The sequence below is a fragment of the Carassius carassius genome, chromosome 30 (assembly GCF_963082965.1).
Source record: "Carassius carassius chromosome 30, fCarCar2.1, whole genome shotgun sequence".
Lineage (NCBI taxonomy): Eukaryota > Metazoa > Chordata > Actinopteri > Cypriniformes > Cyprinidae > Carassius > Carassius carassius.
In genome coordinates this window covers 1794594-1817335 of record NC_081784.1, presented here as the reverse complement: position 1 = coordinate 1817335, position 22742 = coordinate 1794594, and the positions used below count along the sequence as shown (strand labels likewise).

General features: G+C 34.4%; 1 protein-coding gene across 4 annotated transcripts in view; it reads right to left on the bottom strand.

Moving 5' to 3' along the window:
• Window positions 1-19870, bottom strand: part of LOC132110390 (disrupted in schizophrenia 1 protein-like) — a 50088-nt gene extending 30218 nt beyond the window's left edge. For 3 of the 4 annotated variants that reach the window (XR_009424641.1, XR_009424642.1, XM_059516952.1), the window contains exons 1-7: window positions 19298-19870; window positions 11690-12519; window positions 10975-11044; window positions 8145-8298; window positions 6719-6809; window positions 3372-3583; window positions 1089-1143 (exon numbers count right to left, since the gene is read on the bottom strand). Coding sequence is in view for 2 of the 4 variants with exons in the window: in XM_059516952.1 (XP_059372935.1) it covers window positions 1089-1143; window positions 3372-3583; window positions 6719-6809; window positions 8145-8298; window positions 10975-11044; window positions 11690-12519; window positions 19298-19391 (1506 nt within the window). In the remaining 2 variants the exon portion in view is untranslated. Of the gene's footprint in view, window positions 1-1088; window positions 1144-3371; window positions 3584-6718; window positions 6810-8144; window positions 8299-10974; window positions 11045-11689; window positions 12520-16478; window positions 16637-19297 lie in introns of those variants that run through there. The other variant, XM_059516954.1, reaches the window with a different exon arrangement.
• Window positions 19871-22742: the final 2872 nt, after the last annotated feature.

Genomic DNA, 22742 nt, shown 5'->3' with positions numbered 1-22742 from the left:
CTTATTCCAGATCCAGTTATCAGAATGGATATTTCAATTTTTTTTTGAATTACATGAAATAAAAAAAAAAAATTTTGGCCAGTATAATTAAATTAGTAGATAAAAATTATGTCTAATATCATTTACGGTTCATTAGTCAAACTGGAAATGGAAAGAAAGACTGGAAAGTTGAGTGCATTGCATTGTGGGATAGAGTATCTCTTATAGTGTATAATAGTGTGAGTAGCATGATAGTATGTTATTCTATTATACACTTCCACATCAGCATCTTTTTTCTTGTTTTACAGTAAAAAAAAAAACAAGAAAGGGCATGAATTTACCTGAGACTGTGAGATCTTAGAGAATTGTTGTCTTGTTTCATTGGCGCTTTCACTTATGATTTAATTAGGTTTATGCTTAAAACAAGTACATACACACACACACACACACACACACACATATATATATATATATATATATATATATATATATAAACTAGACACATCTCACCCAACTTCCACATAACAGCAACAATATTTAAAACAATAACAGGATTGTTCAGTCTGAAGGTGAAATTATATTTAATAAGATTTAATATTGACTGGTTACTAGCTAAAAAAACTTTTTGACATATAAACTTTTTTAAGAGATCATCATAAAATAATATATATATATATTTTTTTTTATTAAATACTACATACATTTGAGCCACACATTTCTTTTAATCATAATAACATAAAATAAAAAATAAAAAAGTAATACAACATTTTTTTGCCACATAAACCTTTTTAAGAATTAATCTTAAAATAAAATAAAGCAAATAAAACACAATTTTAAATACCACAATTTTTTTTGTCAATTATTTTTTCAAGAGAATCTTAATAAATAAAAATCTTTTAATACAAAAAAAAAAAAAGAGATTAATCTTAAAATAATACAAAACAAAATAAAACAAATAAAATAAAATATGACTTTAAATACTTTAAAATTCAGCCACAATTGTTTTTTTTTTTTTTGTCTTTTTTGTTGTTGTTTTTAGAGAATCCTAAACAAGTAAAATGCTTAGGGAAAGAACAGATGATTAATATGTGATTGAAATGTGGACTTACTTTAGCCGTTGCCTCTTTGACAGATAAACTCAGCGCTCGCTCTTGCTCCTGAAGTCTGGAAATAAAAGTTAATTATAAATATCAGTGATGCTGAAATGAGATTTGAACAGTAAAGTCATAAATTGTACATTAAAAAATGATGCCAACTTTGAGGAATAGTAATAATGATGCTTGACTTAGCAAACACTGCTAATAATGCAGGTTATCATGCAATATTCATGCAATATATTCAGGGTTATTATTACAAGAAATAACATAAAATAGAAAATATTGAAATGAAATATTTTCATTACTTGAAATAAAATGTTAACTAAAATATTGAAATTTAAAAAGTTTGTTTAAATAAGAAAAATTTTGTTTAAAACTCAAAACTTTTAATATTTTATTTCAGCTAGTTTCTCATTTTTATTTACATTAAGTTTAAGTACTAAAACTAAGTAATATTTTTTTTATATTTCATAGACATGAGAAAATAAAAAATACTAAAAATGATGAAAACATTCAACAAAATTACTAAAACAGAAGATATAAAAATATTAACAAAAAATATTTTCATTACTTGAAATAAAATGTTAACTAAAATATTGACATTTAAATAAGAAAAATCAAGTTCAAAAAGTTTACTATTTTATTACTTTTTTAAAACTGATTAATAAAAAATACATATATTTCATTGACGTGAAAAAATATAAAACACAACAAAATTACTAAAACTAAAACAGAAGATATTAACAGTATACAAATGATATTTAAATAACAGCTGTGATTAAATATACAGGTAATATACATCATCAAGAGCCTCGAGCAATTCTTCTTAAGCATTACACACAGGTTTTGGACAGAAATCTGATATTCGTCCACACCAGCATCTGAAAGCATTAACTCTGTGAAGCCTGAAAGCAATATAAATTCATAACCGTGCTGAAAAGAGTGTCTCATTTCCAGAAGGGCCAGGTGAAAATACAATAAAATAGAGAGGATTGCATGGAGAATGCAGCTTCTCCTCAAAACTCTCAGTGCAGGAGAAAAGAAATCAATCTCTCAGCGGGGTTTGTTTAGCTGCGCTCAATGCTATGACCTCAATCTGCACTTTACCTCCAATAAATCTACATATGCATCAAAATCAATCTGTGAGAGACCAAACACAGTCATGCAATCTAGAGTTTAATATTTCTCTGCTCAGATTCATCGCCGCTAGAAATGACCACCAGCAACCAGCAACGTCTCTCTGAAACGCCTCCAAAAACTCAGTCCACTGAAGAGAAGATTTAGAAAAGAGCTTATATACGGACGACTATAAAATGTACATCAATAATAATAATAACAATAATTAGTAATTAATATACATATATTAAATATATTATTACATGCATATAGATTGAAATGTATTTATATATTATTAATGCTAATAATAATAATAAATTATATTTAAATAAATAACACTTAATATCCATAGATATATTAATTATAAACGGAATTAAAAATATTATTATCAATTATAATAATAGTAATATTAATAATACTACTAAATCAACAGTAAATCAAAGATCATCAACATTATATATAAATATAAACATTTATATAAATAATAATTATCATCTTCATTAATGATAATAAAAATAATATTCAATCAATAGTCAACCATTATAGTAATACATTTTTACATTATCATTATTGTTGTTATTGATCATAATCATCATCATCATTCTTTAATAATAATGATTATTATTATTATTTTTAATGTTAGTGTTTTGCTATCATCAATGACAATAATTAAAAATAATAACAACAATAATAACAAATTATTTAATCTTTGTTATTATCATTATTAATCATCATTATTAGTGGTTACAATTGTGTCCTTGTTACAGTGCAAATAATAATATTAGTAATATTACTTGACTAAATACTTATTATATGGTTAGTGTTAGGGTTACTTGCATGTAACGATGCATAATTAATTGTTATTATAATAATAAGTACATGTACACCTTAAAATAAAGTGTTACCATTTATCGCTTTAAATGAAAGGTTTTGAACACAACGTCATCACTGCAGTTTTACAGGATCAATAATCTACGAGTTATATTGATTTTAGGAGGTTAAAGGAATCATTATATTGACTTTTTCTAAACCTGCATGATTTTATCTCCCAAGCCTCTGCACTTTTTTCATCCACGTTGCCTCAGAACACATCATGCGACCATTAGCAGGTTTGAACGTGTGTGAATGAGTTATGAGACCTCACGTTTATCCACATTTTGCTGCTCAGTTTGCCCTCACCTGATGATCTCTGCGGGTGGAGACGCACTGATCTGGCCCCGGTGTTCAGAGCCGATCATGTCCTCCAGCACTCGAGCCATCAGCCGCATCTGAGCCGGATCACAGCCACCGAGGACGGGCTCCTCCAGCTCCAGCTGCTCCAGCTGCTCCTCCACAGCTCTGCTCCGCTCTCGCAGCTCCTCCAGCCTCCGCTGAACATCACACATCTCCTTCTGAAGAAGCACAACAACCTATTACTGAGCTCAAATCAACATCAGATCGGTCATATGCTCTCCAGTAGGAGACGATTCACGATTCACTCAACTCATGAGATACAAGACAAATTTAATGTGTCCTTTTATTATTGTTTGGACAAACTGCTGCACGTTTCTTTGTGAAATTGAAATATAGCACTATAATAATATACTAATATACCACTTGCATATTATTGCTCTTTTGTTGGTTTTGATTGCTTCTATTGTCCTCATTTGTTACTCGCTTTGGATAAAAGAGTATGCAAAATAACAAAATTTGTAAATGTAAATGTAAATAACAAAACTAAATTAAAATTTTAATGCATGAAACAGCAGACAAGCTGAATGAGACGCAGATTCACTCTCTGCCAGCAGGTGGCGCTTAAAGCGTTTCCTTGGTTACCACTGTAAACAAAGCACTTGTGAACAACGCAGCAGGTGGCGCTTAAAGCGTTTCCCTGGTTACCACTGTAAACAAAGCACTTATGAACACCGCAACAGGTGGAGCTTAAAGCGTTTCCTTGGTTACCACTGTAAACAAAGCACTTGTGAACACCGCAACAGGTGGAGCTTAAAGCGATTCCTTGGTTATCACTGTAAACAAAGCACTTGTGAACACCGCAACAGGTGGAGCTTTAAGCATTTCCTTGGTCACCGCTGTGAACAAAGCACTTATGAGCGCCGCTGCGGGAGGACCTTAAAGCGTTTCCTTGGTTACCGCTGTAAACAAAGCACTTATGAGCGCTGCTGCGGGAGGACCTTAAAGCGTTTCCTTGGTTACCGCTGTAAACAAAGCACTTATGAGCGCTGCTGCGGGAGGACCTTAAAGCGTTTCCTTGGTCACTGCTGTAAACAAAGCACTTATGAACACCGCAACAGGTGGAGCTTAAAGCGTTTCCTTGGTCACCGCTGTGAACAAAGCACTTATGAGCGCCGCTGCGGGAGGACCTTAAAGCGTTTCCTTGGTTACCGCTGTAAACAAAGCACTTATGAGCGCTGCTGCGGGAGGACCTTAAAGCGTTTCCTTGGTTACCGCTGTAAACAAAGCACTTATGAGCGCTGCTGCGGGAGGACCTTAAAGCGTTTCCTTGGTCACTGCTGTAAACAAAGCACTTATGAACACCGCAACAGGTGGAGCTTAAAGCGTTTCCTTGGTCACCGCTGTGAACAAAGCACTTATGAGCGCCGCTGTGGGAGGACCTTAAAGCGTTTCCTTTGTTACCACTGTAAACAAAGCACTTATGAGCGCTGCTGCGGGAGGACCTTAAAGCGTTTCCTTTGTTACCACTGTAAACAAAGCACTTATGAGCGCTGCTGCGGGAGGACCTTAAAGCGTTTCCTTGGTCACCGCTGTAAACAAAGCACTTATGAGCGCTGCTGCGGGAGGACCTTAAAGCGTTTCCTTGGTCACCGCTCTAAACAAAGCACTTGTGAACACCGCAGCAGGTGGAGCTTAAATCGTTTCCTTGGTTACCGCTGTAAACAAAGCACTTGTGAACACCGCAGCAGGTGGAGCTTAAACCGTTTCCTTGGTTACCGCTGTAAACAAAGCACTTATGAACACCGCAACAGGTGGAGCTTAAAGCGTTTCCTTGGTTACCACTGTAAACAAAGCACTTATGAACACCGCAACAGGTGGAGCTTAAAGCGTTTCCTTGGTCACCGCTGTAAACAAAGCACTTATGAGCGCTGCTGCGGGAGGACCTTAAAGCGTTTCCTTGGTCACCGCTGTAAACAAAGCACTTATGAGCGCTGCTGCGGGAGGACCTTAAAGCGTTTCCTTGGTCACCACTCTAAACAAAGCACTTGTGAACACCGCAGCAGGTGGAGCTTAAAGCGTTTCCTTGGTTACCACTGTAAACAAAGCACTTTTGAACACCGCAGCAGGTGGAGCTTAAAGCGTTTCCTTGGTTACCGCTGTAAACAAAGCACTTGTGAACACCGCAGCAGGTGGAGCTTAAAGCATTTCCTTGGTCACCGCTCTAAACAAAGCACTTGTGAACACCGCAGCAGGTGGAGCTTAAAGCGTTTCCTTGGTTACCACTGTAAACAAAGCACTTATGAACACCGCAACAGGTGGAGCTTAAAGCGTTTCCTTGGTTACCACTGTAAACAAAGCACTTATGAACACCGCAACAGGTGGAGCTTAAAGCGTTTCCTTGGTCACCGCTGTAAAAAAAGCACTTATGAGCGCTGCTGCGGGAGGACCTTAAAGCGTTTCCTTGGTCACCGCTGTAAACAAAGCACTTATGAGCGCCGCTGCGGGAGGACCTTAAAGCGTTTCCTTGGTCACCGCTCTAAACAAAGCACTTGTGAACACCGCAGCAGGTGGCGCTTAAAGCGTTTCCTTGGTTACCGCTGTAAACAAAGCACTTGTGAACACCGCAGCAGGTGGAGCTTAAAGCATTTCCTTGGTTACCGCTGTAAACAAAGCACTTGTGAACACCGCAGCAGGTGGAGCTTAAAGCGTTTCCTTGGTTACCGCTGTAAACAAAGCACTTGTGAACACTGCAGCAGGTAGAGCTTAAAGCGTTTCCTTGGTTACCGCTGTAAACAAAGCACTTGTGAACACTGCAGCAGGTGGAGCTTAAAGCGTTTCCTTGGTTACCGCTGTAAACAAAGCAGCGCTGCACTTATAAACTTTAATATGCTTCATACAGAGGCAAGATGAAAATTTTCCAAACTTTTCCAAAGACATTAAGTTCCCCTCAGACATGTGTTCATATAAACTCCTGGCCCTTAATGAATTTGTTTAGCATCTCAACCAATTTGAATCATCAGATATTTGAATAAATTTTCAATCAGCTCGCTGTTAATCATTACATTCCTAGTCTCAAACCAGAACGAGCAACTAGATTTCATGCTGATAGTCAAAAGTTGAATGTTTCTGCAAGGATGACATTATTTCTGCAATTTAAAGTGTTTCATAAGTGATCCATAACGATTAGATGAAAATCTTTATCTGTGCATGTTAAACACTCATGCAACAAAGGCTTATTGCTGCTTATGTACTGCAGTCAAATATTCTAAATGTTAAACATCAAGTGACAAACTAATATAAAGTTTCTGCTGTCTTTATTCATGTTTCAGTGATGATCATATATTTCAGTTCACCTGAATCCTCTGTTTTTCCTCTAAAAGCGTCTCTCGTGTTCGAGGTTGAGAGCTGCCTGATCCCTGATCGTCACTCAATTCACCATTTTGCCTGTAAAAAAAAAAAAAAAGATTTATAATAAGCCACTGCAAATCATGACTAGAAATGTGTTATTATTGAGCACCAGGGTTCTCATACAGTACTTAAATATGACTTAAACCATTTAAAAAGCTGTTAAACTGTTAACCGAAATAATAACTTATTTTATTTCAGTTTCCAAGGCAACATTTCTAACTTTCATTTAGTTTAAGCTGATGTACTAAAATAACTACAACTAAACCTAAAGTAAAAATTAATAAAAAAACTAGATAGATATATTTAATAGTCAGTTATACTAATATAAAATTTCCGTAAACGAAAACTATTAATAATCATTTTCAGTAATTGAAATAAAGCTGGAATAAAACACACACATACTGTATTAGATACGAATATTAAATGTAAAAGATTAGAAATGTTTCCTTGGTAACTAAATGAAATAAAATGAGCTGAAGTTGAAATACTAAAATGAATAATGCTGAAACTGAATAAAAAAGGAAGCAAATACAGAATTTTTTGTTTTTAAAAATACAACAGCACATAAAAACTACTAAAATATCACCTGAAATTAAACCGAGAACTAAACAAAAGCAAAGAGTTATTTAATAAAATATAAGTATTATATTAGTAATATTAGATATATTGAGTGTCTCAATGATTATAATAAATTAATTTATTTGAATTAAAAATGTGTTTATAACCAGGATTATCACTGTTAACTAAAACTAAACCAAAACCCTGAAAAAAAAAAAAATAATTAAAATAAAAATCAACATTATCTGAAATGAAACCAAAACGTTAAATCAACATTAACTGAAATAAAATACAATAGAAAAATGATATAGAAAAAGCTCTAGATGCACTAATAACTAAAAGCTTCAACTTAATAAAAAACAAAAGACATATTTAACAAACCAAAAAAATTAATTAATAGAATATTAAATAATCAATTGAAAATGACCAAAACAAATCAATACTTTGATTCAGTAAGGATGCATTAAAATTGATCAAAAGTGACAGTGAAGATATTAATAATGTTGCAAAAGATTCTATTTCAAATAAATGCTGTTCTTTTGAACCTTTTATTGGAAAATAAAATATATCACTGTTTCCACAAAAATAGTTTTTTGTTTTGAGCACTGATAATAATCAGAAATGTTTCTTGAGCACAAATCTGCATATCAGAATGATTTCTGAAGACACTGAAGACTGGAGGAATGATGCTGGAAATACAGCTGCACATCACAGAAATAAATGACAGTTTATAACATATTCACATAGAAAACACTTATTTGAAACTGAAATAATATTTCTCAATATCTGAGTGGGGTTTGAATGTGTTGAGACCTGCAGTGTGTGTGTGTCCTGTGGATGACGCTGTGGACGGCCGTCCTGAGACGCTCCAGAAATCCAGCGAGCTCCGGACGTCTGGACGGTAAACCAGGCTTCAGCATCGCTCGCTCTCTCCTCAGCTCCTCTAGCTTCTTACCAAAACGCTCGGCTAAACACAAACACAATATAAACTTACAGACTTTCTTTCATGGCCTGAAACCACAAGTCAAGACACACATATACACACATGCTTAAATTCAATTTAGGTCCAAATAAATTAAAAAGCATGACAGAAATACTAAAAGCTATTCATGAAGTACCTTGGTGTTAATACAGTTAACTTATTTGATCTCAAAAACAGCCACATTTATATAAAGATACATTGATGCATCAATTAAAACCCATTCTTCAACAAAAATCTGAAGCACTTGCACTCTAATCTGCATTTAAAACACTTCTGGAAATGTCTGAGTGTGTGTTTGTGAGTGTAAGAGAGACAGTATAAAACACACACACACACACACACACACACACAGACAGACACAGAGAGAGAGATCAGTCACAAGGTTTTTCATGCTCAAAAGGGGGAAAAAAGACTTCCAGCTGACGAATGTAGGTCAATCATCTGATCTGATGGAGAAGAAGTTTAAAAGACGTTTCTCCAGACACACACTGAAGATAGAGAGGGAAGCTTTTGAGTTCAGGAACTCAGTGTGAGTAATGAAGCAAAGGATGAAGGAGTTACACAGTCAAATAAATCCAGGACACAGAGCTGCAGGACTCCATGAACAGCACACTGTCCTGAATGATAAGTGTGCTCGTGACCAGCAGGTGGCGCTGTTCAGCACTGAAACACAGATCCATGGAGTTACACTGATACTGTTTGATGCATGGGACACACAGGTGTAACAGTCTTTTAAATGTATACTACAAAAGTCTTTCTTAATATTTTATGGGGAGGGGGGGTTATCAATAAAATAATATTTACTAATATCTTGATATTTTCTGTTTCTGTTTTCAAAGTTTTAGTAATTCTGTTGTTGTTTGTTATTTCTATTTTTAATTTATTTTTTGAAATAGTCTAAATAATGTTTATAAATGTTTTATTTATTTAGGTTCATTTAATATTTATTTATTTATTTAGATAAATGGGAAATGTTGCCTTAGGAACTGAAAATCTGAAAATAATAATACATTTCACTTATTATACATTATATTATTTCTAATAAGCTAATGTTTATTTTAATTCAAGGAACATTTTTTTCATGGTTTTATTTTTATTTGGCAAAAAATAATCTTGATTATTAAATATAAACATTTTAAAATATATATATATTATTATTATAAACTATCAAATTGTTGATATTCATATATCTGCCTGACTACCAGAAGTTTAATATTTTAATACTTCCATTGTTCAGAGCATGAGAAAAAAATTGGAAATTACATTTTTGAAAAATTATATTTTATTCATGTTATTCTATGTCGTCTGTTGAGGACAACATATAAAAAGACACAAATAGATATGAAAATGCAAAAACAGTGATTTTTCTTTTTAAATCCCCAATCCATTTTTATTTTTTATACCAAACTTTGTATAAAAATGATTCATAACTATGTTATGAAAGATAAAACAGAATGATTTGATATACCATCTTACTTAATGCAACGTGTGTAAAATGTCCATAAACACTTTGTCCTATTATGTACTTATAATGTATTTATACACTGTATATCATTTGCATATTAATTAGTTTTTGGGGTAACATGTAATGAAAAAGAATTGTAATAATAGGAGTAATAATTGGCAAGATTTTTATAAGAATATATAATATTTCCTAGGAATATTATAACAATTTATTTTCCTTTATATTCCGTTTGTTTTGAAATAGTCTAAATAATGTTCATAATTTTTTGGTTTATTTAATATTTATTTTTATGTATTTAGTTTTTTTATGTACTGAAAGTTACATAAAACTTTATTTTCTCAATGTACTGAAAGTTAATTTTTTTTGTAATTTCATTTTTTTTTCATTTGTATTTATTTATTTATTTAATATGTCTGTATATTGTTTATTAGTTAAGTTTTTTTTTTTTTTTTTACATTTTACATTTTTTTTTCAAGTAACGGAAATATCTTCTTTAAATGGACAAATTTTTAGTAATTCAGTTTTTTTTTTACATTTCTATTCCGTTTCTTTTGAAATAGTCTAAATACTGTTCATTAATTTTTATTTATTTAATTTATTTAATTTATTTATTCATGTATTTAGTCTTTTTTTGTATTTTAAGAAATAAGTAGTAGTTTAATTATTTTTTAAATGGTTTTGGTTTCAGATAACACTAATAATCCTAATGCAAAGATACTCATTTCAAACGGGATCCTACTCAGAATAAATTCAGTGCACACTGAAATAATATAATTAGACTGACAACATTTCCAGATGTAATAGCTGAAAATAAGCAGGAACTACTGCCAATCAAACTAACACGTGGGATGTAAAAAGGGAATACTGATGCTATGAAGTCAGCAATCACAAGTTCATGTTTTTGGCTAAGTTTAAAGTCACTATCAATCCTCTGGGAGTGTTTGGGTGTGTTAGCATCACATGAATGTGATGAAACCGTCTTTGTGTTCTGTCATCAGCTTTGGACACATTTGGACACAAACCTGGGCTGAAATTCAGAGATATGATGTAAAAGATGAAGAATTAATCTATTTTAGAACAAGAAATCAATTCTGTTTTAGTATTTACACTTAATATACACAGCCTTTTTGCTAGAGAAACCATCCTGCTTCATCAAATACTGATCAAAGCAACACTGAGCGTGTAAAACATCTGACCTGTGTCAAAGTCGTCCTCCAGAACCGCTTTGTGCTTCAATCTCTGAAGCTTCGTCATTATGGACTTAATCTATACAGAGGGGAAAACATTGTGAGACATTAGAAAAAACATCACTTCACATAAAAATCCTCGGTTGACTTTGATATTGAGATTAGTAATATTTCCAGATGAAGGTTTACTTGATTCTCCATCAATCATTTTTTATAAAAATCGGTGCATTTCAAATCTAATCATCGGGATCTTGTTCATCTCTCAATCATCATTGGATTGCACTGCAATTTATGTTTTGATCCATTTTAATATATTATCTTACGAAGACATATTACTGAAGATATAGAGTGAAGAGTGACATTCATATAATTTTATGAACTATTATAAACATCTCATTGATTTACATTCAAAGATATCAGAATTCTTCCTACTTTTTGGCCATATAGGTTTCAGCTCCTGCACCAAATTTCATATTTTTTTGCTCAATTTGAGCCTCTGAATAAAATTAAGCAGAATTGCTCCTTCATATTCTCACTATATGATCCATAAAAGCCTGATATATCAAATACAGTATAATACAAAACAAAAAACACATGCACATTTTGTAGTGGGGAAAAAATGCTTAATAAACAAGTACGCAAATCATTTTCTGCAATGTTATGAGCTTGGCAAGCACTAACGAACACAAGATGTCCTGTGAAATGTATTTTGTGTGGCACTGACCTTGGTGTTTGTGCGATTGCTCTGCAGACAGTCTTGCAGAACATCCTCGTACTTTTTTATCAGACCGTCCCGACTCTGATGTGCGGACGGGGTTGTGCTGTCGTAACCCGACGTGACCGATGAGGCCGAGGTCGAGTCTGACGAGTCAATCGAGAGCGAGGACGTGACTTCAGTGTCCAGAGAGCTCGAATCTGGGTCCTGGATGCTTTCTTTCACGTAAGACGCCATGGAGGACGAAATCTGTCTGTCCCGGTGTGGCCAGGGTACGTCCAGATCCACCAGCCACAGCTCTCGGTCCAATAACAGCCCTTTCTGTCGCACCGACTGACCAATCGAGCAAGGCGAATTGCTTAATGAGAAAACCTCATGTTCTGATTGGCTAGCTGAAACACTGCTGCTCTCTGATTGGCTCGAGTGATTTCCTAAAGCAGTGTGTGGTTTAAAAGCATCACACGTCTTCACTCGCTCCCATTCAGACCGTTTACACACAGATATGTTGGTGCTCGCATCTAATAGATCACTAGTTTCTAGCGACTGCTGAATGAAACTGAAGCTCGAATTAAAAACGTTGCACGATGGCATCAAGGAGTTTTCCTCTGCGTCTCGCAAACACTGAGTTTTGGTAGAATCCTGGCTGTCGTCTCTCTTGTAAACATCCTTAAGCCATTGCTCGCTGGGTAAACCCGAAGCGCTCTTTCTAGTGTTCTTTCGAGTGTTCTCAGTAGTAGGCGAGCCAGAAACAGGAGTTTTGGAGTCACATGACTGGTTAAGCGGATGATATCCCGGCCGTCTGTGATGGTTTCCCGCTCCAGCGGTCGGACTCGCACCACCTGTTGAAAACAGATTACTGATTAAACCTCTTAGTCTTGATAATTAACCGTGAAAGGAGAAACTCTCACAATGGCATCCATGACAGCTGTCGTCATGTGTTTCAGCTATGAAATCTCCCTGTGATCGATGTGTCAAATGCAATACAGCTGTCGAGAAATGAAAACTGATGGGCACTTTAGGAAATGCACAGAAAAAAAACAAATATAAGATATATTTAAATATTTTAATAACACAGTCATCATTAAATATTGCATTTTTTCTGTACATTTTACACGTAAAAAAATTTTTACATTTAAAAATGTATTTTTAATTTTTTTTACATTTTGCACAATTTATTTTTTACAAATACTAAAATGCACTTTTTTTGCACATTTTAAACTTAATTGTGTTTTATTCTTTTTTTTTTTCTTTTTTTTACATTTTTCAGTGTTCCAATATTTGAAATGGATTATTTTATCTGGCAAAAGAACCCTGTAGTGTTTCTGAAAATAATTTAATTAGGAAAATTAATTTAAACATTTAATTCTTAATATTTAGCAAAACTTTATTTATAATACATTTACTTCAATGCATTTTTATGAGCTAACTGAGGTATTCTGCTAATAACTCCTGCTTCTCAGTTGTTTCTGATAACAATATAATCTATATATATATATATATATAGATTTTTCACTTAAAAAGAAATCATATTAGATATAAATATTAAATTAATTAAAATTAAATATTGCAATTTGCAATTGCAATATTGTAATCAGTTGTTTCATAGTAAATTAAACAAGTTTAACTAATTTGATGCTTTATGAGATGAGATCCATCTTCTCTCTAAACTAAAAAAGCAATATCTGCGCAATAAAACGTTTCCTCTGTGCAAGTAAAACTGACTTTAAGATGAGCCCAAATGAATGCATAAATGACAAGCCATCATAAAATTATGAACTCAAAACAGCAGAGACAAAACCAACCCCTCGACATCTCTATAGTCGACGAAACACATCGGTCTGTTGTTCTCAGGGTGACAGGGAGGGATCAGTGGAAATACTCTCCAAAGGACTCTTTGTCTGCAGCTGTGATTGGCTCTTTAAAGACATTTCCCACAATCCCTCACTGCAGCGACTGCAGAGAGAGAACAGCTGCAGTTCAACGTCTCTCTCGCAGAGATTTCGAACATAAACACACAAACCAACTCACATGAGAGAAATAACAGAGAGTCCATTCACACGCCTGTGAGACAAAACCTGACGTCCAAAAAAGAAGGAAATGTTTCAAACAGAAGCTTGCATCACTGATTTCACTGTGTGCATATGCTTTCCTTTCAAAAAAACGAACAAATCTCTTTGTATCTCCTGGCATTGCGGTCTTTCACCATGATTTACACCGAGCTAATGAAGAGCAGATGAAGTCACAGCTGAAGAATGTTTTCCAGAGAGAGGAAGAGACACATCCTCTGGAAGACTTGAACAAAAGGACGTAATTGAACAGTCGAGTAGAGTAAGGATTCACAAACCTTTGCTACCAGACACGTCAGATCAGAAAACACACATTCACTAAGAGTTTCCTACTACTAATCTGCTGCTTATTAATAGTTAGTGAGGTAGTTGTTAAGTTTTGGTATTGGGCCGTCGTATTAAGTGGTTTAGAATATGGTCATGCAGAATAACTATTAATATGAGCATAACATGCACTATTAAACAGACAATATGCTTATATGCATGCTAATAGTAAGAAATGGCCTTTAAAATAAAGTGTTACCAAATATTGACTAAGTCTCACCTGAGATGTGGTTAAAAATTTCAATAATTTACACATTTGCATGTTCATAGTTCTCTGATGTTGACTTTTGTGTGTGTGTGTGTCATATTTACAGTCACTTGTCGATTCAGTTCAGTTCAATTTTGACTGAATTCAGTTCAGTGTAGATGTTGCAAAGTCAGTGACATTATTCAGCCCAGATCAGTTAAAATCAGTGCAGGTAAATAGATACTACTAAATATTACTTTTATTTTAAATCCTATTACGAATGAATGGTTTTAGTAAGTTTTATTTTCTCCCATTTTATATTTAAGTCACATTTCAAGTCACTTTTATTTATACAGTACAATACAGATTTTCAAAGCAGCTTCACATTGCAAAAAAAAAGAGAGGAAAATTTCAGTGTTAATGTCTCAGAACTCATTAAGAAACAAATTCACTGTCAGCTATAAAGCAGCTCTACAGAAGACAATAGCATTAGTGCATTTAAATCAATAATATTACTTAATAATGAATTGCCTTTTAAAACCTAACTTTTATGTGTTTGTTTTTATATGCTTTTAGTTGGTGTTTTGATCGTTTTTTATATTTATAGAATTTAATTTAATTTATTTATATCATGCATTATACAGTACAATGCAGATGCTTGTATTTATTTATTTCTATAAGACTTTATACAATACAGATTGTTGACATTTTTGTGATTTTATTAAATCCTAGCTCTCCATCCGCTTTCTTTGAGTCACATTTCAAGTCACCTTTATTTATGATTTAAACTAGTTATTAATTCTATAACAATTTATACAATATTTTTATGATTTCATGTTCACATTTCAACTCACTTTTATTTATATGATGAAATTAATCATTAGCTTTTCATCAACTCCTTTGTAGTTCCCCAGTTTGGAAAACCCTGTACTTTACCTAAAATTACTCACTCACTATGTTGTTGTTGTTGTTTTTCCTTCAGTGGAAAGTTAAGGAAGATATTTTGAAGAATACACAGAAAACAGCAACATGAATGCAAACATGCAATGCAGATCATTTTTGCATGACACGAGTCCATCTCTGTGAACACCTGCACTCTTATTACACAACACCTGAGATGCACCATCATCCACCATCTGTCACGGACACGGTATTAGATCACTCAACCTTCAACAGATGACTAGTAACAGAGATACCACACCACTGAGCCGACTAAAGGTCTGCCTTCTCCTCAAAGGGGAAGGAAACACTCACAAGACTGTAAAAACACATGCTTGTCACAATTCCCTAAAAGAAGAGATGAAACCCTCTTTAAAAAGATGAGAAGTATACGGGTTTGTTTATATAGAAGTGTCTATGCAAAAGAACCAGAATGTCAAGTTACTAGATGATTTCTTACCATCTCAAGGGAAAATAATCCACATTCTGGTCAATTCCAGTCAAGTTGCATTTATTTCTGTAGCGCTTTACACAATGCAGATCGTTTCAAAACCGCTTCACGTTAATAAAGAGGAATGTTGTAAAATGCATGGGTATTTTTCTTGCAAAAATGCTTCAATTCATTAAAGGAGGCCTTTGTTCACTCCTCGGAGCCATGTGAGATACTTTTTTTTATGGATGGGCGCTTTTTATTTAACTTCTTTTGGACTGAAGCAATGCAACACCCACTGACTACAATGATAGAGCTTGAAAGATCAAAGACACATTTTTATATAACTCCGACTGGATTCGTCTGAAAGAAGAAAGTCATATGCACCATGCCTCGGGAGATACTAAAACACTGCCTAATTTTTGGGTGAACTGACCCTTTAATGTTGCAAAATTCATCATGGTTAAAAAAAAAATAGCTGTAAAGCAGCTTGACAGAAAGTGATAGTGTCATTCAGCTCAATTTTGACAACGGTGTCTGTTTTGCAAAATGAAGGTGCGTCTATGTGACTTTTTCACCCGTTTCATGATCCAGCAGGTGAAAATGGTGCTCAACAACACACATGGCTTGAAAAATTATTTATGTCTGCAGCACAAATAGGTTTGATCACATCAACAACAAGTAGGCTATGTGCAAGAGAAATAGATGTTTGACTCATAAGCAAAACACTACTGCTAAACGGTTTAAGGACTAACAAAAACACCTCACGAGCTTCAATCAACATTGACATGCATTTAAAAAAAGCCACTGTTTTTCAGTGAGCTGACAGCCCTGAGAGAAACGTGTGTTTACCTTAGTCGATTAGAGAGGCCTTCTCCAAACACACTTCTGCTTCACTAGCAAGCGCTTCTCACACACGACGGTACGCCGAGGAGTTCATGAAGAGGAAAAGGGAATGCATAAGGAGAAAACGCCAAACCGTTTCAGAAACACTTCACCATTTGAGCTGATTCACCACACTTACACATGCACGTATAGTGTGACTCGTCCAGTGACGGCAGCGTTTGAGGAAGTGAGAGTTTGACGGTCATTTTCAGCACGTCTTTTCCTTTTTAACACAGCCAAGATAACAGTGAGACCAAGCTCAGCTCTCTGTGTGCCCACAAACAGCATGTTGACAGCTGTTTTTACTGTCGACTAAAAACTAAAACATCGGTGTTAACTGAAAATAAGCTAAAATTAGAAATGTTGCTGAAATAGCTGAAAGATGAAGATAAAACTGAAATAAAATAAAACTATAAATCAACAAAGCGGCAAACTGAAAAAAAAAATTATTACAGAGAATTCAAAATAGTGATTAAAACTACAATACAAAAATAACTCTAGCTCTGTTTCCATCCAAAGTTGCGAATTTAACTCATGCACACAATTGGAAAAATCGCATAAAGCATTTGCAAATAAAGCACCGTTTAAATTTCACTAAATCATCACTTCCTGCACTAAATATCACTAAGTAAAGTAGGAGAAGCCACTGAATATAATCATTTTCAATTATATTCAATTGTATTACAGAAGATGTAACACAATAAATGTGGTCATGATGCTGCTAAGATGTTAGTACTTTGACAACAGACTTTATTCAGGCATTTAAGAACGACCATAACAACATTTCAGATGCTGTGCAACGAGATGCTTATGTTTTAATTATAGTATGCAGTGCACTTTGATTTTGCAACCATCTAACTTGATTCTTTTTTGTATATGCATGAGTATATTCAGCTCATTAGACAAGTAATTTCAACTATAACTATATATATATAACTATATTTAACTCTACTAATGAATCATCAGCTTCTCAGAGAACAGGATCACTTTCTGGTCTACTTTGATAAGTTAGGGACCTGTGCACAGGGGAATTTGACAAACAAAAGAAAACCTCCGTACTGTGTTTAAATTTAGCAGCTGCACTTCTGCTGAAGTTCTGGCAAACGTCTCGACGCACTTCCTGTTCGAGACACAAACCAGCTGAAAATCACATACACACACAATAAACCACGTGAAGAGAGCAAATTATTTGAACATAAACAGCTTTGAACAACATCAACAAATCTGATGATAAAAGAGAACACGAACTATGAAACTTTAACAGAAACTGAATCGAAATAACAGTTACAGGAAAAGTTCTCCCAAAAACGACAATTCTGTCCTAAATGTTCCAAACATGAATGATGTCAAGCGGCATTTTCAGCAAGAATTAGACCCATTTCGCTTTAGTAATATGGAAAAGGGTCTAAAATATCTCATTTTGTGTTTCAGAAGAAAACAAGACATAACAAGGTCGGAGCGAAGAGAGGGTGAGTAAATAAATAATGACACATTTTGTCATTGCAAAAACTGATAGAGATGCTCAAACTGGCCTAAATACCTGAATTATGGATGTGAAAACAGATTGACAACACATATGCATCTATCTAAGAAGCTTCTACTGACTCTAATCTCTGTCATGCCAATTAGCAGCATGCCAACAGCTAATAAACACTCGCAAAGCGGCCGTGTAAGTATTTTAATACACACAGATTGTGAAAAGGCAGGATTTTTAGACTCATTCTCAATGTTTGCTCAAGTTGCTCTCCAAATCGAGTGTGTTTTACATGAGTTTCACGTTTCTCCAGAGCCGCCTGGCTTTGGGTACCAACAATATTATGTCTGAAAGCCAGATCTGAATCTGAATGCAAAGGGCTGTTATGATTGGAAAGGTTCGTTAAACTCAGTGAAGACTTATCTAACCTTCTGATGGATGGCTAAAAATAAATCCAACCGCTAAACCATCCTCGTGTATTCTGACACTGTTTGCTGAGCTTTGATGTGGGAAGAGATTGTAGCGAAAGAAATGCGTTCCCAAATATCATATTGCACATTAGAAATCAAAACATGAGGCTTAAAGTTCAGAAAACATCCCATTAGACACAGTACGAAGTGCTGAAGTGGCAAAGTGATGATATCAGATGGTATTTTGAAATACTGTATATATATTACCATGGTACTAAATTAATTGCCATGGTCAAAAACAAGGTAACATCATCATAGGACATTGATATACACCATTGTGCTGAATAACTATCATTTACCATGGTATCCACATGCTATTGTAAAGAATCCCATGCTCAGCCATCATATCATGGCCAGTAAAACATAGTAATATCATGGTACCTTTAGTAGGCCTATATTTTTTTTTTGTAAGTGTCTCAATTTATTACGGTTCATCTGGTACCAGCATGAAATTAAATTACTTTTTATCAAATATACCAAATAAAAGGCTTTGGAACCACTGAAATTGCTCGTGAATTTCACACATGATTGCACAGAAACACATTATTTTAAGGCAAAAAGACTGAAATTTTCTTGTAAAACTTGTAAAAGTCAAACTATTTTCATGCAGTGACTACCAACACCATGGTAATCACAAGCTACTTTACCATGATATCACATGTCCATAAACATAGTACTTCTTCCAGCATATCATGTCTAATAAAATACAGTACTACCATGGTATCTTGATAATTCGTTGTTTCAGTTTATTACAGCACTATATCACGAACCCAGTGCCAAGCTGTTGTTTCATGCATGCAGTGAGAAGATACATGAAGGAATACCATGGTATTTTGTGTTACCTGTCCTCACAGCGCAGCGGTGACACGCGGAGTCAGAGTTAGTTTTGGGTGTTTTTGAGCTGGTTTCCACCATGATCATTCCTGCGAACATCATGACGGGTTAAAACCGGTAAATCCACGGAACTAGTTGCGGTCAGTTAAACTCCAAACGACGCGCGCGTCATTCTCAGATGGGCTGCGCGTGCGCTTTACGCGTGAACCGAGCGCGTTCGCTTTCTTTCAGAAAAATAATAGTTTTTTTGTACACTTTCCACTTAAAGTCCGGGGTTTTCAGATATGTAATCTTAATCGACGCTTGGATGAAATAGATCCATTAAATATCCAACTCTGCGACGCAAATGGCGAGTTTCCTGCCACAGGGAAACCTGAAGAAAGCTCGCGCTTGTGTTCCTCTGTTTAATCCATAGCGAATGTTTCAAAGTTCTTTGTTTTGTTATTTTATTAAGTCCACTTGGAAAATGAAGCCACAGCAGCACATTGCTGTCAGGAAGCAGACGAGAGCCGGATTGCAGCCGCACTTTGTCCCGTTACGCGGTGTGTTTCTGTGACGTCTGCTGGAATTTGACTCCTCGATTCTTCACTGGTTCACACCACAGCAAAACTCCCATGCACTTCATACTGCACGGGCTCATGTGACTTATGAGCTCTAAAATGTCTGAAAACCATGACAAAATACCAAACCAAGTGGCATTTATTGTAAAGAAAGAAAGATGCACATGCAAAACAAAACATTTCACAAAACAGACGTTTTTCAGATTTGATTTCGCTATAAATAGTGTTGAAAGTGACATCTGAAATGGTGCCTTTGCTAGGACAGCTGTGTGAACTTGAGGAGAACTGACTTCCTATATCTACTAAAAATGACCAAAACACCAGCTGATCAAAGACAACGAGAAAAAAAAAGAAAAAAAGAAGATACACTTAATAAACACAGATACTAAATATTTTATCAGTGACATTCATAAACATGCAGGATACACTGGAATATTATTTTAGATTTAACAAAACAATAAATGTAAAATCTTTACTATATGTTCAAAAGTACAATAAAGTAATACAATATTATTTTATTTTCCCATACACTTTCTACAGAAGTAAAAAAATAAGTCAAAAGACATTCCCATAAAATCCATAAACTAAAATAATTTTTAAGAACGTTTTGCTAAAACATTATTCCTGAATGTTCAAAACGTCCATAAAAAAAAAGTTTTCTCTTGGTTATGTAATTGTTAAATACAACATTAAGGGAACGTTCCATTTGAGAATGTTACTTAGATGAAGATCCGACTACAATGTTTCAAAGAAGTGTTCCATAAACAATGTTTCTGTAGAGTTAATGTAACTCTGAACGAACGTTCTATTAATGTTACCGGGAGAACGTTGCCAGAACGTTCTGAGAACATTGCCTGTGATCTGAGTTATTATATTGGTTATCTGTATATTTGAAGCTTCAGATCAGATTTTAGCAGGTCAGGTTGTGTTAAACAGGAGTCTGGGTTGAACTGTCTGGTATATTATTTATTTACATGAATGTTAAACTGAGAGGTTTTCATTCTGTTGAATGAATTATGAACTGGAATAATCAGACATCTGATCCAAGCCCTGCTTTCCTGCTGTGTGTCTTTCTGTCTTTAGTCTCGTTCAGGCCCAGGAAGCAGCAGTGAGAACAGAGCCGCTCTTTGTGTTGTGCTCTATAGCCAGTGGAAAGTCTCATTCGAGGCCTGTGTGTTTGTCTCATAATGGTTTAATTGAGCTAAACTGCCCAGAGCGTCACAATCAAAGTCTCTTACTGAAGCAGCTAAATCTAATTAACATCTGATCTCATGACTTTAAGGCCCAATGTGAACCACTGAAGCAGGTTTTTTGATGTGTAAGAATATGTGATATTTCCCAGGAGACACTAACACGCGGTGTGAACATGATTATGAGGTATAAATATATAATAGGCTACTTTAACCTCTGACTCTTGCCGACACATGAAAGTCAAAGAATACCAGTTAAGAGTTTGATTTTATTTATTACGTCTGGTTTTCACATTTTAGGATATTAGTAAAGTTATCACAACTAGCCTATATGCAATATAACACAAATGGCATAGTATAAATCAATAGCACTAAAAAAAATTGTCTTCAAAACTTCAAAACATCAAAAAAAAAAACCTTCAAAACATCAAAACATGGCTTCAGACCTGAACACGGTTGTTATATTGACTCATCATACTGTAATATTTGTATACTTCAATGATCTCTCCTGCTTGTGCAATTACTTGAATTAGCCACTATGCTTCAGTATTGTACAACTTCAGGCAAAATCTCGAGCTCTCAGAGGAAAGATGCCTAGAGAGAATAATACAGTAAAGACTGAGAGAATATTACAGCCATCAACTATGCAAACTGTATGTTTTTTTATTAGATTTTCTTTTTCATTCATCAATTCCATCCATTTTATTTAGTTTTCGTTTGTGCATTCAACATTGACGAGTTGAATGCACATGAACACCACCCCAAAAATTGCAATTATGAATGGGAAACTGAACTTTCTTTACACCACACGTTTCAGAGCTGAGGGCATAAATAACAGGGTTTATGAAGGTAAATTTAAGCCTTTTTATGATCTTTCTGAGACCAAATAATTTTGTCACCCTTATGTTGCACTCTTGGTTAAACACAGAAGAACATATTTTAAAGAATAGCCAAGCAGTAACCAAACAGTTGAATTGCATTGTTTTCCCTCCCTATATTGTGGAAGTCAATGTGAATGTCTTGAAATACTGTAGCAACACTTCACAGTAATTTGTAATTAATATTAATGTTACAAAAATAAATAATTTTGACTGTATCTTTTGTCTACACTGTGAAAAAAGTGATCTCCTTCTCTATTTTTGTCTCGTTTTAATGTGCAAACGTCCAAAGATTTAAAATCTAGATGCATTTACTTGAAAAGAAAAATACAACAGGAGATCATAAGTCTTGTTTAATGCGAAACTGATCAAAATGTGAGTTCATGGTTTAAACACAAACTTAATTCAAAGAGAAAACAAGTTAATACAGGTAATATCTGTCCTTGTTTTAAACTCATTTCATTTCTCAGAAAACAAGACTTCATGTTCAATTTGTCTTAAATGTAAATCTAACTTGATTTAAGGATTCGAAGATATTTGTTCAGTGCATAGAATGCCATAACGCCTTTCTCTGATTTAAGATTTTAAGATCTGCAGAAACCCTGAGTAAGAAAACATGCCGAATACAATGGCTACAGTGTCTATACTGACAGTACATTTGTTGAAATGAATGATTTTGTGTACATTTCCCATTCTTACATGTTTTTTTCCATCACAAAAATGTTCACAAATTAAATCAACCTTTATGGATTTGTAAGCTTAAATACGAGCTTGTGTTCACCGCAAACCTTGCTTCAGCCATTTAACCAAAAACACACTCAAACC